At 48.5% G+C, this 20,733-nt stretch overlaps 1 protein-coding gene across 2 annotated transcripts in view; it reads right to left on the reverse strand.

Annotated features, from left to right (window-relative positions):
• The window catches only part of ZDHHC1 (zDHHC palmitoyltransferase 1), a 658,528-nt gene that overhangs the window by 336,832 nt on the left and 300,963 nt on the right, over nt 1-20,733 (reverse strand). For both annotated transcript variants that reach the window (XM_078670152.1, XM_078670151.1), the window contains exon 6: nt 4,435-4,593. In XM_078670152.1, the coding sequence (XP_078526278.1) occupies nt 4,435-4,593 (159 nt within the window). The remainder of the gene's footprint in view (nt 1-4,434; nt 4,594-20,733) is intronic.

A 20,733-nucleotide genomic window follows, 5' to 3' on the forward strand; every position in this document is an offset into this window, starting at 1 on the left:
ATTCATAGTAACTGGGGACTGCTTAGACGAAGAGCTGGGGAGGCGCTGGGGTAGTGTATTTTCCGAAAATGGGGTTTGTCTGCAGAAACTCTGGTGTGACTCCTTCTCTATGTTACAGGCAGTGGTTACACCAGCTAACCTTAGAAGAAACCACTTGTACACTGCTTACAGGGTGTATTGGACTCCAGGTAAATTGTCAAAAATCTCCACAACAATCTATAATTGCCCCAGATGCAAACATCCCACTGTTGACGATTTGCATATGTTTATGGACTGCCCGAAGATCTGCCACTTTTGGATGGAGGTTTTTAGTTTCCTGGAGGATGTATTGGGCCTGCAAATTGAAATAAGTGCAATGCTAATCTTTTTTGGTCTTCTGACGGATTACAGTTTGAATGCTCCAGCCTCAAGGTTTGCATTGTATGTAGTGATTGTTGCAAGGAGGGAAATTTGTAGATCCTGGAAGCTTGAGGCACCCCCTTCCTTTGCGGACTTCCTGAAGAACATTATTATGATTAGTCAATCGGATATGGCTTGTGATCCCTCTAGTGTTAATAAGATCTGGACAGCTCTAGAGATGTGGAGAGAGAAGTAAGATCAGTCCTATGATTATGCCGGAGGGCTGTTGTCCAGTCCTCCCTAGTAACAGACAGGTCCCTAGGTGTGTGAACGGGAGTGGGACATGGATGCAGCCTTACCTCTGGGAAGACTCTATCTCTCCTTCAAGCCAAACCACTAGGGCGCTCTCCAATTAGGGTTTGCATGAAGGAAGTGGAGATATTCCATCTTGAGGGTCTACCGATTGCATGTATGAGGACACAAAAAAAAAGAATGCAGGAAGGCAAAGGGGGCGCTGATTACTGCACTAAAGCAAGGGTTACATGTAGAAACTTCTATCTGCAGAGTTGAATATAAAAGGGCCATTGATAGAGCTAGAAATGAGTGGGAGGACTCCTTATGGACCTCTCTACACACTGCCCTAACAGATAGAGATCCTAAAGGGTTCTGGAGACAAGCTACACTCTGGTTGAGGGGGGAATGTCCCACTCTTGAATATATGGTTCAACCCGAGGAGTGGGTTGCCCATTCTGGTTCCCTCTATGGAGAAGACCCCTGTATAGTTAGTGAGGTATCAGCAGGGATGGCTTCATCCGGGGTGCATTAAGAGAGTAATCTGGTCATTACACCAGAAGAAACACTAACAGCAATAGTATCTTGCGTCCCGGCACGTGCCCAGGACCTGACAGAATACCTAGCGATCTCTTTAGAGACGTCAGAATGCTACGGGGTATGTATATAAATTTGGCGGCCAATTTGATATTGAAAGGTGCCCCTATTTCCCCCTCTTGGAGGACAGCTGAAAGAGTACCTATTTTCAAGAAGGGGGATAGATCTTCACCACTGACTTACAGGCCAATCAGCCTTATAGACTCACTGCAAAAGAAAAATCTGCAAACAGGTACTAGGAAGGGTCCATAAATGGATAAAGGAGGCTAACATTCTGAGTGATTTTCAGGTGGGTGTCCACCCTAAAATTAGTACACTGGATCAGGTGTTTTACTTAGTCTGTATCTACTGGAAAGAAGTGGCTATAAAGGGTGGAAAGCTCTATGTGGCTTTTGTCAATCTGCGTACAGCATTTCATCTAGTCCTACGTGAAAAAATCTGGAGGGTTCTCTATGATATGGGCATTACAACAAATATTTTAAACATTTTAATTCGCTTACACTCAGAATTCAGCACAGGTTAGGTGGGATCCTAATAGCCAAGTAACAGAAACCTTCCCGGTCAAATGCGGAGTGAGACAGGGATGCGTGTTGGCACTGACCCTTTTTACTCTTTTTATAAATGGGGCTGTCCAGTTTTTTGATAGAGATAGTTGTGTCGCCCCAAAGATAGGGCTACGAAGAGTTCCGGCATCATTATTTGCTGATGATACCCTTTTAATTTCGAAGTCTCCGCTTAGGTTGCAGCAACTTTTAAATGATTTTTTAAATTTTTGTAAGGAAAGAGGGCTTAGTCTAAACGAAACAAAGACCAAATTCATGATTTTTAATCGGGGTAGAAGAGTAGTGAAGACTAGGTCAATGTGGGCGGGCAAAACTAAATTGGAACAAGTGGAGGCATTTGACTATTTGGGGATTCGGCTTGCTCCATCCATTAATTAGCACCCACAGGTAGAAAAATCTAAATTACATTTAATACACCAATGTGCACATATAAGTAAAATGCACGGGAAACAGTTTCTAGGCAGATTGCCCCTGCCCTTGAGATTTATAAAACTAAGGTCTTGGGTGGGGCACTTTACGGTGCTGAGTTGTGGGGCACAACTGCCATAGCCTCTCCATCTACAGTAGAAAATCGATTTTTAAGATCACTCAATACCTCGACACAGCACATAAAAGCATAAAGTAAATTATAAAATGTTATCGTTCTGGCATAGGCTCTGGACGGTAGCAGAGTTGGACCCATACCGAGAGGCTTTGAAGGACCTCTTAAGACCTCCCCAGGTAGCGACTTTAAGATGGTTCCCTTGCTTACGTGATTTACTTGGGAGGTTAAAAATGGACAGCTTTTGGCTCAGCCCTGATTCCATGAGTGGTATTTCGAGGGAAGAGCTGAAAGGAATGTACTGGAAAAAAATATTCCAAATAGAACCAACAGGATATTCCACAGGGCTAACAAAAGATTTTTTGCCGAATAAATCAATTCCACTGTTTGAAGCATCAATAGAAGAAATTACTCCTCCAGAGGCAAGAAAGCTCTTTTTACAGTTTAGATATAAGACCTTACCTACCAAAGCATTTTGCTCAGGATGGAGAGCGAGTCCTTTGGTAGATGATTTATGTCCTGCGTGCAAAGCCTGTACTGAATCTATTGTCCACATACTCTTTTTCCGCCCTCACTGTGCATTGTTAAGGAACAAAAGGATAACACCCCTGTGCCGATCCATTGCTCCATGCAAAACAACAGTTGATGGACAGAATGCAGAACAATGTCATACATTCACCCCAGTACAGAGATCTGGGCCTAAATCCATCGTTTCTTTGCACTCCACACCACCCCAGTTCAGACATGGCCATATGCAAATCAGCCTTGACCCTGTGCCTCATGGGAACAGTCCAGCCCGAACTGTCCAGGACATTATTTAGAAATCTTGAGATTATTTTCAACAGATACACGTAGATTGATAGTATTTGGTATTTCTCGCTTTCTTTTTGCCATGTGGATCAGGCGGGGGAAGTTAATGCAATGAATTTACTTTAGCCGTTTTTCTGTAAGCATGACTATGTCAACTTGATAATGAATAGTTGCTACTTGGGTAGTGAAGAATTTAGTTTGACTCACAACTTTTTAGGATTTTATGAATCTTAACCATCGGTTTTACATATGCTGCTACCTTGAAAATGAATTGTTGTATTAAGTGCAGTGGAACTTTCATGAAATGTGTTGTTTTATATATTTGTACTGTTATGCACTTTTTTGGATCTCTGAGATTGTAATAAAGTACTAAACTGAACTGTAAATAAGTGTTTTATTGTAGTCAATGGTTTTTTCAAGGCTTTGAGTGATTTAGAACTTTTTTTACTTTCCTTCCATTTTATAGTCAATGCATGTTTCTTTTACAGGATTATTGTGATCATTTGTTCAATTAAATCCCTAAGGCTTTCCAACGTTAGGGGCCTTTGACCAGCGTCAGGGTTTCTTTTCAAGCGGTCTGTAAGAAGTAAAAATTAATATTTGAGGTGAAAAGGGTATCTTTTATTGTTTTCGGTGGATAGCTCAACAACATGAAACTTTTACTAAAAATTCCGAAGTTATCAGTGGCAACCTGGTCTTCGTTTTACTTGAAACTAGGTATTAATGTAATCAACACCTCAAAAATGTAGGGTGCAAAAGGCAGTAAAAAGTACACGAAAATTCACCCTTCAACGACACAGAGTTGAAGAGTGCAATACAGGTTCTCTGGGGGGTACATCATGTCCTCCATGGTGCAGGGGTCCCCAGTTCCTTCAGGGGGCTCACTATTTGGCACAAGGCCCATGAATATCTGAGCTACGCCTACGGGAGACTTAAGGGAACCTCTTTTTCTGCATGGTGGGGCAGCATCATTTTGAGTAAAGTTACACTACTATGCATGCAACACTTTTATGTGGAGTGGGGGGCAAAAGCGCCTACTGTTTATATAAATTGCCATGATGATTCTGAACATTTTGTGGCGTAAGGATTCCCAACCACATTGGCACCTGAAAACATTGCAAATAAGAAAGCTTAAGCCTCCATCCTTCTTTGACATAAAAGACTTCCCATGCACCTTGCAACAAACACTAACTGTAATTAAGATACATATTATAAGAGGTGACCTCAACAGAACACATGTGGGGGGGGTTGGAAGGCTGGGTGCTAGAACACTGGATAGATGGTGATACATACTTAGGTAGATGTGGAAGCAGAAAAGATGTCCTAAAAGAAGGACTACGAGGAGCCCCAGAAGGATAACCAGTGCAGAGAGGACCAAGATGGCAGACGCTTGTGTCTCGACGGGGGCTGCAGGCAAAAACACAAGCCAGACATCTGTACTGTTCTTTAAAACTGAAAAACAAACACAACATCGGTGTGAAAATACAGAAAAAGAACCATCGGGAAATTAAAATATTACACAGCATAGTGAGCACAACTGGGAGACGAGAACAAAAAGAGGCTTGTAAAATGATAATGAACACGTTCAAGAGACAGAACAGGGAATGAAAACGAGTATTAATGAGTATGTTCATGGTCTGTGATTCACTGCTTGCTATGGTCAGAACAAATTCACGCCACAGGCTTCTTTTGCGCGGCTGGCCAACAGTCTGAAGGTCTGTGAGTGACTGGGCGTGAAGTGTGCCCAATGGTACATTTCGTTTTTGTGTAGGAGCTGCACAAACCACACGCACTATGGCAACGTCAGAATCGAACTTAGATGCCCTATGCAGGGCGACACTGAGTGGAGTGACCTGTGGGCAGCGTGTGACAGATGCATAACGGTAACGTGGATGGCTGCACAATGTGATTTTTACATTGGGATGGGCTGGCCACCGATGTGTATGATACACTATAAAGACATCTATAGATCTTATGTGCAAGGCGGCACCGTGGTATCTGTGGTCTACAACTCAGAGGCACTGCATGGATGCATACAGTGGCCGCACAACTGCACATTCTTGTAGAATGTGAAACGGTGCTCAGCTGCAACTTCAAACGGAATGCGGGGGCTCCACAATGGCATCCTCAGAGAATGATCAACTTTCCTTACCTTCCCCCTTCCCTCCCACCTTCTCCTCATCCCTTTCCGCTTTTCCCCTTCCTTCGTACCCTTAATTGTTCTCTTATACCTCCCATCTCTCTTCAACCTCCCCTTCCTCCTTCTATGCTTCACAACCCTGTCTCCCCTCTCAGTAATTCCGTCCTCTACCCTCCCTCTGACCTTAAAGTTCCATACTGCTCCCTCAACTACCATTTAGCCCAATCCTCCCACTCTGCCTGGTGCCTGTCCCCCTACATTCACCTTTCATAGCCTACGGTACCTGTCCAGCACCTTCTCCTCTCTTCTCCCCATTCCTCTCGCCTTCCTTTGCCACCTTTCTCTCAGCCAATGATCTTTTCCAACACTGCTTGGAAATTACACACTCTAAGGGCTCTATTCTGGACCTTGTTATATCTAAAGCAGACCTGCTTACTATTGCTCCCCCTATCCATGTAGACTGGTCAGGTCACTTCCTCATTCCCTTCCATATTCACGTATCGCACGTTATAACTCTCGGCCAACCTAAAAGGGCTTCTACCTGGTTCCGCAACACTAAAAACATTGATCTTGACACTGTGTGATTCTGCTATGCGTTCATTTCCTAGACTAGACCCGAACGTGGATGTCAACGATCTCACCTCCCATTGCCTCTCAGTCCTAGCAGTCGAAATCGATAATGTCGCTCCACTCCAAATCAAAAGGAAAAGCCCACCCCTCAGCACCTTGGTTCAATAAAGCTCTCTGCGATGAAAGGAAGAACCTTAGAATCTTGGAGAAACATTGGAGACAATCTCCATCCACCTCCAATCTCTCTCATTTACGTTCGGTAAGATCCAAATACCACAAGCACATCTTCCATGAAAGATATCTGTAAGAGACATTAGTTGGTGATAGATTCCTTACCTTAGAATATCCCCAGGCGTCAGACTGGATCCGGAAAATTTTGCGTAGCAATAACCCTGCGCGGCTCCGCGTCCGTCGTCGGCGTTGTTAGCGCCGGAATGACGTTGGAGTACTTAGACGCCGCTCATGCGCGCTGACGTCAGTTCTGATACACAGCTTTTCCGCCCCAGATACGCAGAGCCATGATAGAACCAACACTGGTGCCATGAAACTAGGGCCCTGAAAGGGGATGACCTTAACCCTAGATATCGGTTCGCAGAACGGGGAGGATGTGTGGGTCGGTAGGGATCTTATCACCAACTAATGTCTCTTACAGATATATCGTTACACAAGTAGTAACTTGTGCATCTGAAAGAGACACGTTAGTGATAGATTCCTTACCTTAGAATAGATACCCCAGCAATACCAACCCCGGTGGTGGGTCTGCGAACCAATAATCACACCAGAAAGTCCTGGAGGACGGAACAGCCAAAGAAGCCATCCCTCCGGACTTGGCTTTCCAGGCAGTAGTATCTTGTAAACGTGTGCAGCGAGGCCCACGTAGCTGCCTGGCAATTGTCCTGTAAGGGCACTCCTCCACCCAGGGCAGTGATGGTCGCCGTGGCCCGAGTGGAATGAGCCCTTAATCCAACAGGGGGCTCCTTCTTAGCCAAGGAGTAACATGCCTGGATACACAAGATGATCCACCGAGAGATGGTCCGCTTGTGCACCGCCTTTCCCTTCTTAGCGCCCACGTAACCAACAAAGAGTTGGTCATCCACCCGGAACTGGCGTGTGCGATCCAGATAGTAAGAGAGCGCACGTTTTGGGTCCAGACGGTGGAGCCTCTCTTCCTCTTTCGAGGGATGCGGAGGCGGAAAGAAGGTGGGCAAGGTAATGGACTGCCCGATGTGGAAGGCTGTGACTACCTTGGGCAGGAAAGAGGGTCTTGTCAGCAACACAACCTTGTCCGGATGAACAGAGAGGAAAGGAGGTGTGGAAGAAAGAGCCTGGAGCTCACTCACTCTCCTGGCAGAGGTGATGGCAACCAGGAAAGTAGTCTTCAGAGTAAGAAGACGGAGAGGACAGTTATGGAGCAGCTCAAAGGGAGCACACATTAGGTAAGTAAGTCCCACTGGGGCATCACGAAAGGAACAGGAGGGAACATGTGGGTGACGCCCTTCAAAAACCTATTTACAATAGGGGACTTGAACAAAGACGGCTGATCAGGTAGCCTTAAGAAGGCGGAAAGGGCAGAAAGGTACCCCTTGATAATGCCCAGAGCAGAGCCCTGCTGGGCAAGAGAAAGAAGGAAGAGGGGAACCTCAGAAAGGGGTGCAGAGAGAGGATCCACAGCCTTTGCTGTGCACCATGCCACAAATCCGTTCCACCTGCAGGCGTATACCGACTTTGTGGAGGGACGCCTGGCTGCCAGAATGACATTACAGACTTCAGGAGGCAAGCAAATGGCCTCAACTGTCGCCGCTCAATCTCCAAGCTTGTAGGTGGAGACTGGACAGGTTCGGGTGAAGGACCGTCCCCTGCTGCTGCGACAGAAGGTCCTCCAGAAGAGGTAGACGAAGCGGGGGATCGACTGACATGCTGAGTAGCTCGGGATACCAGTATCTTCATGCCCAGTCCGGAGCCACAAGGATAACCTGGGCCCGGTCGCGCCTGATCTTCTTCAGCACTCTGGGCAGAAGTGGTATAGGCGGAAAGGCGTACAATAGACCGCAATTCCACTCGCGACGAAAAGCGTCTCCGAGCGAGTGCCGCCTTGGAAACTCCAACGCGCAGAACTGATGACATTGCGCGTTCTCTTCTGTGGCGAATAGATCTAACCAAGACTCTCCCCACTGCTGAAAGAGGCCTTGCGCCACGTCCGAGTTCAGACGCCATTCGTGATCCATCAAGCACCGACGGCTGAGTTCGTCTGCCCTGGCGTTCAGGGTCACCTGCCAGGTGTTGAACCACCAGGGTCACGCCCTGATGTTCCAGCCACTGCCAGAGACGCAGAGCCTCCTGGCATAGGGTCCACGACCCCACCCGCCCTGTTTGTTGCAGTACCACATGGCGGAGGTGTTATCCGTGAACACCTGCACTACGCTCCCCCGGACAGAGGGGAGGAATGCCTCCAGTGCTAGTCGGATCGCCCGCAGCTCCAAAAGGTTGATATGGAGCCGGGACTCCACCGGAGACCAGAGGCCTCTGATCTCCGCCTCTCCCATGTGGCCTCCCCAGCCCTGGAGGGACGCGTCCGTCACAACCACGTGCTCCGGGTGGGGTAGGGAGAGGGATCTGCCACTGATCCAATCGCGATCCGTGAGCCACCACTGCAACCCCTCCGAGATCAAGACATGATCGGACAAGTTGCCCTGATGCTGGGCCCACTGAAACTTCAGGTCCCACTGCAGAGCCCGCATCCGCCACCGGGCGTGATGCACCAGAAGGATGCAGGAGGCCATCAGCCCCAGAAGCCACAGCGTCAACCTGACCGAGACTCGAGATAAAGGCTGAAAGATCGGAATCAGAGCCTGAATATCCCAAACCCGCTGTTCGGGAGGATAAACCCTAAACTGCGCCGAGTTTAGAACTGCTCCGATGAAGAGGAGCTTCTGAGAGGGACACAGGTGTGACTTTGGCACGTTGATGGAGAACCCCAGCAAGTGCAGGAGGTCGGCTGTAGTCTGGAGGTGGCTGACGACTGTCTGGGGCGAGCCCGCCTTCAACAACCAGTTGTCGAGGTAGGGGAAGACTGACACCTCTAACCTGCGTAGATGAGCTGCGACCACCGCCATCACTTTTGTAAACACCCGTGGGGCGCTGGTAAGGCCGAAGGGGAGCACGGTAAACTGAAAGTGCTTGTGCCTACCGTGAACCGCAGGTAACGCCTGTGGGCCGGCAGGACGGGGATCTGAAAATAAGCGTCCTGCAAGTCCAACGCTACCATCCAGTCTCCGGGGTCCAGGGCAGCTAAGACCTGAGCCAAAGTCAGCATCTTGAACTTCTCCTTCCGGAGGAAGCCGTTGACGTTCCGTAGGTCCAAGATAGGGCGTAGGCCCCCTTTGCCCTTCTTGGGTACCAGAAAGTAGTGGGAGTAGCAACCACACCCTACTTCTGGCCCAGGAACGCGCTCGATGGCCCCCTTGGCCAAGAGGGCCGTGACTTCCTCTTGCAGAAATTGCAAGTGATCCCCTGACACGCGGTGGAATTGCGGTGACATGGCTGGAGGGGTCGCCTCGAAGGGGAGGGAGTAGCCCCTTCGGACAATTTGCAACACCCACCTGTCCGACGTGACAGTGCGCCAGTGGAAGAGGTGATGGCGAACCCTGCCTCCCACTGGCGTCACATGGGCCTGAAAACACGGACTAGGAAGGTTTTGAGGCAGGTGCTGCGGGGGGAGGTGTGGACTGGCCTCGCCATTGTCCCCGACCGCCACTACGGCGGTTTCCACGGCCGCCACCGCGCTGTTGAACATTCTGCGGCGCGTGGCTGGCAGCTCGTGTGGGGGCGCCCCTTCCGTGGCCATGAAAGGAGCGAAAGGCACCCGATTGCTGGCGTGTGGCAGAGAGGCCCAAGGTCTTGGCCGTAGCCCTGGAGTCCTTAAAACGCTCAAGCGCATGGTCTGCCTTGTCGCCAAAGAGGCGACGGCCATCGAACGGCATGTCCAGAAGAGTGGCCTGGACATCGGCCGAAAAGTTGGCGGTCCTCAACCAGGCGTGGCGTCGAACCGCCACCGTCGTTGTCATCGCCCTGCCCAGTGAGTCCGTGGTATCCAGCCCACACCGGATGGAATATCGCGCTGCATCTCGACCCTCCGCAAGGGCTTGGGCGAGTTTAGCCCGGACCTCCTCCGGACATTGTGGCAGCACGTCCGCGACCGTGTCCCACAGGGTGTGGGTGTAGCGGACCAAGAGGCATGCGGTATTGACAGACCGCAGTCCCAAACTCAGGGACGAGAACACCTTCTTCCCGAACTGTCCGTACCTCATGGATTCCTGATCGGGCGGAGCCGTCAGGAATGCGGTCTGGGAAGTAGAGGCCTGGATGACCAGGCTCTCGGGGGTGGGATGGGTGGACAAAAAGCAAGGGTCGCTCGGGGCCAGGCGGTAGCGTCTGGCCAAGTTCCTATCCACAGGCGGACCTGTGGCGGGCTTGGACCAAGTGCCCACAAGAACGTCACACAAGGCCTCATTAAACGGCAGCAGAGGCTCACTGGAGCTTGCCTGCGGTTTAAGGACCTCAGTGAGGAGGTTAGTCCTCACGGCCGCGACGGGGAGCTCAGGTAGACCGGCGACGACCTGGATCCGGAAGCGGATTCGGTGAGGTCCTGCGACGCCACGACCGAAGTCGCCGGCGGCGCCGAGGCCGAAGCACCCGACGGCGTCGGGGCCGAAGCACCCGACCCGCTAGGGCCTCCAGCCGGGGCCGTTGGGCCCGGAAGCGCCACGGGACCAGGCGGAGAAGGGAGGGACCTCATGGCCATGAGGTACCGCTCGACCTCCTCTGGCGTCGCGTCATGCCCAGGGACCCGAAGGTGTGGGGCAGACGGCGACGCCTGCGACTCCGTCGGAGCCGCGTGGGTGGTGTCACCCGAACCCCCGGCCGCATCGTGCGAGCGTCGGGGTGGGTCTGAGGAACGATGACGCCTCTCCGACCTCTCATGCCTCTTACCTGAGGACTTGGATCCTAACGACCGATGTCGACTTCCGGAGCTGCGAGGACTCCGACCCCGCGACTGGTCCCTCGAACTCCTGTGGGACCGGGACCTGGAGCGGCGCGGGCCGACTGCCGGAGCTCGAGCCGCTTGCGGGACCGCTCCCGCCTAGCCTTCGACGTCAGGGCCCGGCAGTCGGAGCAGGTGCGGTCGTCGTGTTTGAGGCCTAAACACTTGAGGCACCGGCGATGGGGGTCGGTAACCGACATCAGTCAGTCGCACTTGGAACAGGGTTTAAACCCGGGCATCCCTACCGGCACCGTCGGAGTCGAAGACTCAAGATGAGAAATTATCAAAAGATCAAAAAAGTTTAGTCAAAAAGTGACTAAGGGGTAGAGCTTCTCCGGATCTGCGCTAGCTGGCGCGTATAAAAGAAGAACTGACGTCAGCGCGCATGGGCGGCGTCTAAGTACTCCGACGCCGTCATTCCGGCGCTAACGACGACGGACACGGAGACGCAGACGACGCCTGCCGGCGCGCAGGGGTATTGCTACGCAAAATTTTCCGGATCCAGTCCGACGCCTGGGGATATTCTAAGGTAAGGAATCTATCACTAACGTGTCTCTTTCAGATAATCACAACACCCTCCTTAACACTCTTCAATAAAGAATGGGCGTGGAAGGCACAGTGCTTAAATGGTTTGCCTCATTCCTCTCGGACAGTTCCCAAATGATCAAGATAGCGAACAGTCTTTCGTCTCCATTGGTGGAAGGTCAAGGCATCCCTCAAGGTTCTATCCTTGCACCCACTTTGTTTAATCTCTATCTGGAACCATTTGGGGACCTCGTAAGTAAATCTGGGATCCACTACTATCTCTATGCGGATGACACTCAAATCTACCTCAAGGTGTCTTCCGCACATGATCTCTCACTACTCAACTCTACTCTCAACTCTATTCACAACTGGATGTTAGCTCACCAACTCATTCTTAATCCCTCCAAAACTGAATTCCTCCTCCTATCTACTTCTTTGAGTTTGAGTTTTAAAATATTTGTAAAGCGCTCATACACCAGCGGTTTCTTGGCGCTACTGCTAACCAGATCCAGGGCAAAAGAAAAGGGAAGACTGCTGGGGGTTTAATCAAAGGATTTTGTGAACAAATGGGTTTTGAAATGTTTGCGAAATTGCGGGTACAGGGCAATGGATCGCAGTTCCAAGGGAAGGGAATTCCAGAGGGTCGGGGCAAGGGTAGCAAATTTCGAACCTCCCCACTTCTTTGTCCGGTAGCGTGGGATAGTGAGGAGGGACTGGGAGGACGAGCGGAGTTCCCTGGAGGGTACATAGGGGGTGATCTCTGAGGAGATAAATGCTGGAGCCAGATTCAGTCGGGCCAGGAAGGTGATGGAGGCAAGCTTGAATTGAATTCGGGCTCGCACAGGGAGCCAGTGCAGGGATTTCAAGAGAGGGGAAGAACTGTGAAATTTGGGAAGATTGAAAACCAGGCGGGCCGCCTGGTTTTGTATCTGCTGCAGACGCCGTAAGCTATATGCAGGGATACCTGCATATAGGGCATTGCCGTAGTCTAGGCGGGACACCACCATGGCTAAGATGATGAGTTTGAGGGCAGAGAAGGTGAAGAAGCGGGACACCCTGCGTATAGTACGCAGTGACAGGAAAGAGGAAGATACCACGGAACTGACCTGGGAGTGAAGAGTGAGTTGGGAGTTGAGCTTTATGCCGAGGGTTTTAACAGAGGTAGAGGGTTCCGGAGAGGGGCCAAGAGAAGGGGGCCAGAAGAGGGGGGACCAGGGGCTGGATGAACCACCCGTCAACACCAACTCGGTCTTATCGGGGTTGAGTTTAAGGTGATTGTGGTTCATCCAGTCCCGGATGTGGAGCATGACAGATTGAAAATTCAGGACAGAGGAGGGAGAAGAGGAAAGGTTAAAGACCAGCTGGAGGTCATCCGCGTAATTAAATACGGCGACCTCCATCTGTTGAAGAGAAAAGATAAGAGGGGCCTCCTCCTGTTCAACCCAGTATGGATCAGCTGAATTTACTGAACAATAAACCCATCATTGTCAAAAGCGCTAAATCCCTAGGTGTCATACTTGACAAAAGACTCAACTTAATCCCCCACATCAACTCCATTGCTAAGAACGCACTAGACCAGCTGCGCCTTCAGTGGGGGATTATTCGGTTCTTCCCGCAGAAAGACCTAAAAACCTTGGTCCAATCGCTAGTGCTCTCTAGACTGCATTATTGCAATTCTCTTCTGACTGGCCTACCCAAATCTCACCTCTTCCCCATCAAAGCCGGCCTCCATTCAGCAGCTCGCTTTATTTCAGGGTCCAAACGAAGTGACCACATCACTCCTATCCTGTCTTCCCCTCGATGGCTTCCCATCGAGGCAAGATCTATTTACAAAACTGCCTGCATCACCCACAAAGCCTTGCACACTTCCTCCCCACGTTACCTGGTGAATAAACTGAATATGTCTGGAGGCTCGAGACCTTCTCGGAATGCGGAAAAGTTTCAGCTTGAGCCCCCCTCCTTCAGAAGGGAAAGATCGATGGCTCCTTCGTTCTCAGGTAATGCAGTGAGAATCAGGAACTCGCTTCCTCCATTGCTCCGTGCCACCACCTTTATCCGGATCTTTAAAGCCGACCTCAAATTTCTTCTCTTCCAAAGACACTTTCAGAACTAATACCTTCATTCTCAGACCCCTCTAGGAAGTTCGTTCATAATTGTAAATTTTTAATATTTTCTTGTACATTCCTCACCCTTGCTTGCTGTGTTTGATATTGTTTTCTTGCCTTCTATGGTTTTACCCTACCTCTTCTAGTCTCCTGTTTATTTTTGTAACGTTCTATTTTGTAACATTGCTCTCATGTAATGTACCTGGTTCTACTGTACAGCGCTCCGACATCTTCGGATAAAGTCCGCGCGATATAAAAATACAATAAATAAATGAATAACAAATGAATATATAGTGCTGCCGAACGATACACAGTGGGGTGTCGGGCCGTGTGTGTGGGAGGCCCAAAGGCTCATTCACGCTGTGCTGCCAGTGTGGGGCAGTACGATGGCGATACTGTGAGCTGCTGCACCCCAACAGGTATGGCTGGCTGCACAATGGCATCATCAGGGCTCCGTTCGATGGCTGCTTCATGGGATGCCCCGAAGGACCCAACAAAAAACAAGCAATGATCAAGCTCAATTGAGGGGCACACAAAACAACTCCCAAGATGCATGTGAGAGCCCCACTGAGCTGCATGGGGGGCTACAAAGACATTGCTTCTTAGTGTGTTGGGTTTAACCTTTTTATTGGTCACACATCGCACATGCTTTATACAGAGCTGTCAGCTAGTCATCTCATCCACAAGAGTCTTAAATACGCTTGGACATGAAATGGATGTTGGCAGACAAAAGTGATCACCACGAGAAACTTTAAAGAACTTAAAGCCCAACAATCCTGTTGCATTCTATCTTCTGATTCAGAGTTGTGAAGATGACAGCTTTATGTCACAACGGTAGGTGGGGCCTTGCATGCATTCGGAGCAGAAACCCAGTTGCAAGCCATGTTAAATTAAAGGAATGTTCAACCGTGCACTTTAAGGGTAGGAGAGAATATTCAGCGAATGGATTTCATAAAGTTACCCGTTGACCATATTTCTGGCATTCCTTAAATTAGCTCTCGATATCTGCTTCTGTGCCTACTGCCGGGGTTACAAAATCTCAGTCTGGGCACTTGGACGAATCCGCTACTTGAGGCTTGCATCGTCTCTTAGTTGTAATCATATTCAAGTCATCGGCATCTGTACTATCCTCATCCTTTATTGCAGCCAGGATACGTCCAGCAGGACCCAGGAACACTTATAGCATTCGTTGTAATAAAAACACGCGTTCAGACAAAAGGCAAGGAAAACACACAAGCAACAACTGCACATGGTTGAGTGCTGCTAGTTTGAAAGCATCCACCTTCAATTCATCTCCTTGAAGCTCTCAAATCTCAAACTAAGATTTCTTCAATGTCGGGCCAGTAGGACATGTTTGCAATCTACGATAATGGATCCAGTGAAACGGACTTGTAATTCGAGTTCTGCATCAATAGTGTATCATGTTTGAATGATTCTGAGCAGTCTGCTTAGATCACCGCATACAGCTCAGTAAAAGACACAATGGTGTCAAGCAACACATAGGACAGGATACATGCAATCCCATCTCCCTCATGCAGGCTCTAGATCCAGCCAATGAGGTGGGGTGCACTGCACTCCACTCCTCGCAGAGGGCATCGCACTTCAGACTTTCAATAGGACACCTGCAATCGAAGCTTAAAAATAGGTTTCATAAGAATCGAGGATTAGGAATCTATGAAAATGCAAACAATGTAGAACTGTAGTAGCACTTAAGCAACTTTCATTCTCCAGAACTGGATCTGTCATGGATTCAAAAGTTGGAATCGGACATTATATGAGTAAACCTCAGCAGGGGTGAGAAGAGGAGAACCTTACTGAAATAGATGTTGAAGGGCTACTCTGCTCTGCGCAGAATCTTTCTTTGTGTTTACACTCGAGCAGTAGTGCATCAAAAATGCATGCCTTTTCTGTGGAAGATTTTTTTAAGCATTTACATTTTGTGCAAATTAACAATATGCAGAATGTCATTTTCACATTCGAGTTCACAAGTAGATACTGATATATTACTGATGCTTTTAACACGATTTTTCTATGCTGTGTAGAAGTGCGTTTTGCTGGGTATTGCTACCTAGGCTTCAATGTGTCAGACTATAAGAGCTAGGGCGGATGTGTTTGTTCATCAATGGGGTCTTATTTCAATCTTAGCGAACAGAAAATAAACAATGTTGCGATTGCTTCTCAAGGAGTAGATGACGGTTAATATTCTTGTCCATAGGTCGACTGAGTGCTGTGGAACCATGGAATATTGGAAAAAGAAAACAGCGTTAATTATGTAGACGGGTGAGGATAATATCCTGTCACCATACCCCGTTGTGCTTAAGACGGAAAAAAGAATGTGAAAAGATGAAAAGAAAAAATAAGAGGAAGGATGAATAACCTCTTTGTCTCCTTCCAAAAGCTATACTGCCCCTATCAGATTCATTGGGTTAGCCTTTATATTCTCAGCGGGAGTATGGGACCAGTAGCTTTATTATCTTCCTTGTGCTGTAGCAAACACAGCAAATTCCAGGTCAATTACCTGGGTGTGGCTTCATGCTGTCCACTTTAATTATTTCTACAACACCCACTGACTTCTGGGATTTGTAAAATAAAGCAAAATACCTTCATGAGGTAAAGATTGTGAAAACCTGAAAACCAAATATTAGACCTGGCATCTTTTGGAGAGTTCTTTCCCCTATCTTTTTGCTTTCTTACCTCCTAGTTTGAACTCTGTTTTTAGTTTTTGCTGGTTTAGTGTCTTTGCAGACTTTCTCACTGCTGTTCAGTGTTATAGTGCAAGTGCTCCTATTCTAAATTTGATTATGGATTGGTGTTTCCATTATTGGCATATTTGATGTACTAGTAAGTCTCTAGTATAGTGCACTGAGTCCCAGGGCCCGTAAATCAAATGGGACTGCAGCACTGATTGTGCCACCCACACAAGCAACCTTTCAAAGGGTTCTCAGACCTGCCACAGCAGTGTCTGTGTGCAGTTTTTACTGCCATGTTGACTTGGCAAGTGCAGTCTATGTGAAAGGTAGGACATGTCCTGGTGTGTGTGGCACATCCTGATAGTGAACTACGGATTAATTCGTTTTTCACTGTTGAAAATCTATCTTTCCCATAGGATAAAATGGAAAATACTTGGTAACATTTAACAAGTATATCTTCCCATTGGGACATGATCGAGAAATTGAGTTTACTATGCCTGAAAACAGGATGTTAAGTGCATCTTTTGGTAAAAATGATTTTTATGTTCTGTGTTTGAAAAACCACTTTTAGAAAGTAGGAATTTATTTTTTTGCTTAGCCATCCTGTGTGCCTCTGCTGGGTTGTTGATCGACTGTTTGGCTTTGGAGTGACAGGGGCTGGGGATGTGCATTCTCTTCTGCCACGTGAGGGGAGGGTGGGGGGTGGTCGAGGTGTGTCCTGTTTTTCCTGGATGAGTCAAGGCTGAGCTGAATAGACCTGGGCTACATTTAGAGTAGTGGCAGGCGATTTCCTTGCACCTGAATGGGCCTGGTCTGCCTTGGACAATGCTGTCTCCACCTCCTGCCGAGAACCTGGGACAGAGAGGACAAACTGGTTTGGACTGAGCACAGACACTCACTGCCCAAGAAAACAAATAGAAATAGAGTATAAATATTGGGGCCAGAACTTTAGAACTCGCTTGGATCAAGGAACCTAACTAGAAGAAGAGCTGCCAGGAGGAGTACTGCCTCTTTATTGTGTTGTTGCTTTGCTGGGTTGGCCTGCAGTTGCTGCTTCTTCCTTGGGCAGTAAAAGGACTGAACTGAACTTTCTTCACTTGCGGATGGGTATCACCAAGGGCTTGAAATAGAGCTTGCCTCCTGCTCACAAAGTCTCAGGGATAGCAAAGACTTCACTTATCTCTTGGTACCGCCTTTGGAACCGTGGGTTTCAGTTGCCACAAAGGGGGAAAGCAGCCGACACAGTCACCTACACCACTGCAGGTTCTGTGCCCTGAAGGCACCACAGAGGGCACCGCTGCACTTTGCACCGTAAACCTGGTCTCACAGATGATGACTACCACCGGCGCCACCGAGCCGCTGCTTGCATTGCGACCTGCGGGCACTGCACTCACACCGTCTCGCTTCACTCCGCCGCACTGGTCTCACCGACTTCGCTACACGCTGACCTCGACAATCGTGAACGCATCATGGTTTGGAGCCACTGCTCATAAGTCACATACCGCACTGCGCCGTCGCACAACGCAATCTGGGCCTACTGACGCCAGCTCCCATCAACCGGCACTGTCGCTTGCACCGTGACATGTCAGCACCACCACAAGCACCACCTCACTCCGCATCACAACCCTGGACTCACTGATGTCGCTGGACGACCGCCACCGGGCCGCTGCCTGCACTGCGACTTGAGGACACCGCACGCTGCACCAATACACTTCACATCGCAACTGACGCTTGCCACGACTGGCCCGCACTGGCGTGGTCGGCCGGAACAAAAGATACTGTTTAGGAGTCTACTGGCACTAAAGCCGGTCCACACCGATGCGGTCGGCCGGAACTGTTGAATTTTGTTGATTTGAGCGCTGCAGTAACCCCAGACGGAGCTACCAGCCTTTACTGGAACTGCATTTCAAAGTATTCTTGCAAAGTGCATATTTTTGATCACTGTATGTTGGTCTTCTATCGTTTTGTTCCTGTTTGCACAGATAAATATTGGTTATTTTCCAAAAACCAGTGGGGTGCCCTTTTGTAGTATTTTCACTATATTACTGTTAGTTATGTGCAAATGCTTCACACACTGCCTCTGAGATAAACCTGACTGCTCGTGCCAAGCTACCAAGGGGTGAGCAGGGGTTATTTCAGTAGTGTATCCCTCTTATCCCTAGTAGAGGAATGGTCCCTATTTGGACAAAGGTGCAAACCATTGCAAACTATAGACCCCCATTTCTAACTCCAAAACTCCTAAAAACCAGTGCAACCCCCTCCCACCCTCTACCCAACAACCATACCTGACTCGGGTGCCCCCGGGACTCACCCAATATGCTGCATCTCTCCTGAATTGTGGTGGCTCTCCAGAGTCCTCCAGGTCAGACTACCAGTCCTCGCACCATTTCTCGAAACGGCTTTTCTTCCTTGTATTCCAGGGCGGGTCAGCTGCCACTTCTCTGTCCGGTGCCTTCTCCATGAGGACAGTATCCTCCCACCACGTCCTGCTCTGCCGATCCCTTTCTTTGCTCCAACACGTCTGGGCTAGAACTTCACCCCACATGGTCTGTTCCACTCTCTCTGCCTATGGTCTTCTCATAAGTCCTGCTTGATCTCCCTTGCGGGGCTGAAGCCTCCTTTTCGTCCTGCAAGTTTCTTTCGGATTGGTCCTTCAGTGCTGTAGACTCGCCTATCTGTTTAAAGAAACCGCTTTCCTTTATTGTCCTCAGTAATGCCGATATCAATGTTTGAACGCTATCTTTCTTCTTTTGGCAGGGTTCCAGACATCGATGGGGCTCACAGTGAGGTCAGTGCGGCAGACTGCAGCTAAGGGGTGGGTCAAAGAGTCATGATATCTCACACAGACCTATTGTTCAACATGGAAGTCACCCTTGTACTCCCCCTGCACGTCTCATTGTTTATAATTTTGCAGTACACGTTCATGTAGATCAATGCCAGTTTAGTTACACTGTCTTTGTTCATGCTGTTTTCCACTAACTTTCCCAGCTTCAGTCACAAACTGGAACTACATTTAAAGGTTCTTCCATTAGATCACTGTAGTCTATTAATTCTTATCAAGCTGCTGCTGTTCATGTAACTAGTTTGTTCCACCATCTCCAAATGCAATCAGCATAGAGTAGGTAGAATAATTATTCATGTAGTGGGACAAGGATTAGGTGTTAAGGCAATATGACCCTATTTTTTCCTTCAAACATTTTTATTGGCATTTATAAAACATGTAAGAAAGCAGATAAATTGTCAGCAATTTACATGTCATATGTCAAAATGATACCTAAACAGAAAATATTAAGATGTATCTTGTATATGTGGCATACCTTCGTACAGCCGTAAGCTTCTATTTTAGAATAAAAAATGATATCTGAAGTCTGCAGCATAGTCAAAAAAAGAATTTGTGTCATTGCAATGTGGCATTGTATGCTCATGAAGAAAGTGTTTTTTAGAATAATCTACCCAGTTTGGAAAGGGGTACTGGAAAATGCTGCCTGTTTAATATCAAGCTAAAATTACAAACTTGTGCAGGGTTGAACAACTCCGCATACCTGAAATATGGTCTGGGAGGGTTTGTACATAGGAGACTCAGGGGGTAGCCTGCAACTCCTCATTTGGTCTAAAAGCCGAACCTCATGCTCTCACAGTAAGCCAGTGGACAGGGGTAATGCATGGTGCACATAAGGAAAAAGAGCCTTTCATTTCCCCATCCTTCCTGTGTTTGGGGCATCTAATGTCTGTTTTTCCCCATACCCTGAAGCTCCAACAGAGGGAAATGTATACACCAGGGGTATACTTCGGAGTGGGCCTATTTCCATCATCACTGTCTTCTACACTGCTATGTGTTTCAGTCGGGAATTCCCATGTGTTCAAACCCTTTTTCCATTGCTCTGCTATGGGGTGACGCCGCAATCTTTCCAACTTCGCCAGACAGGATTCTGCTCTCTGCCCCAGCCCAGAAAGTCACATACCATTTCCATGTCCTTATCACCGGCCCACCCACAGATTTCCAGGTCATAGCAATCTGTCTTTTTGCCAGAGCCGGAAAAGTCCGGATAAGAAGGTTTCAATTGTGGGATTAAGGGAGCACCCAACAGATGTATGCAACAGTGTCAACACCTCATCCCATAAAGGGCGAAGCACGTCACAAGCGCAGGTCATATGTATAAAGTCTGTGTCATCGTGGTTACACCTCCGGCACCCGTAAGCCTCACCTCTATGAGCGATCTGGAGTCTATGGGGTGTCATATGGGTCATGTGTATGAAGTTGAATTGTATATACTTCAATATCGTGTTTCGGTACACTTTCTTAGGAGATGCAAGGATTTTGCACCATTCCAGGTTGGTGAGGTCTTGGTCCAAGATCAGCTCCCATTTTCTGCGCAGTGTTAATAATGGTGTAAAGGAAATTTCAATCAGTGAGGCGTAAAGCCATTTCACCTGCTGTCTAGAAGCACCTAGCGTAAGGCATGCAGTACTGCATGTGTCTCAGATTCTTCCTGGCTTCTACCCCACAGTGCCTTAAATCGA

Source organism: Lissotriton helveticus, chromosome 12 (genome assembly GCF_964261635.1).
Source record: "Lissotriton helveticus chromosome 12, aLisHel1.1, whole genome shotgun sequence".
Classification (NCBI taxonomy): domain Eukaryota; kingdom Metazoa; phylum Chordata; class Amphibia; order Caudata; family Salamandridae; genus Lissotriton; species Lissotriton helveticus.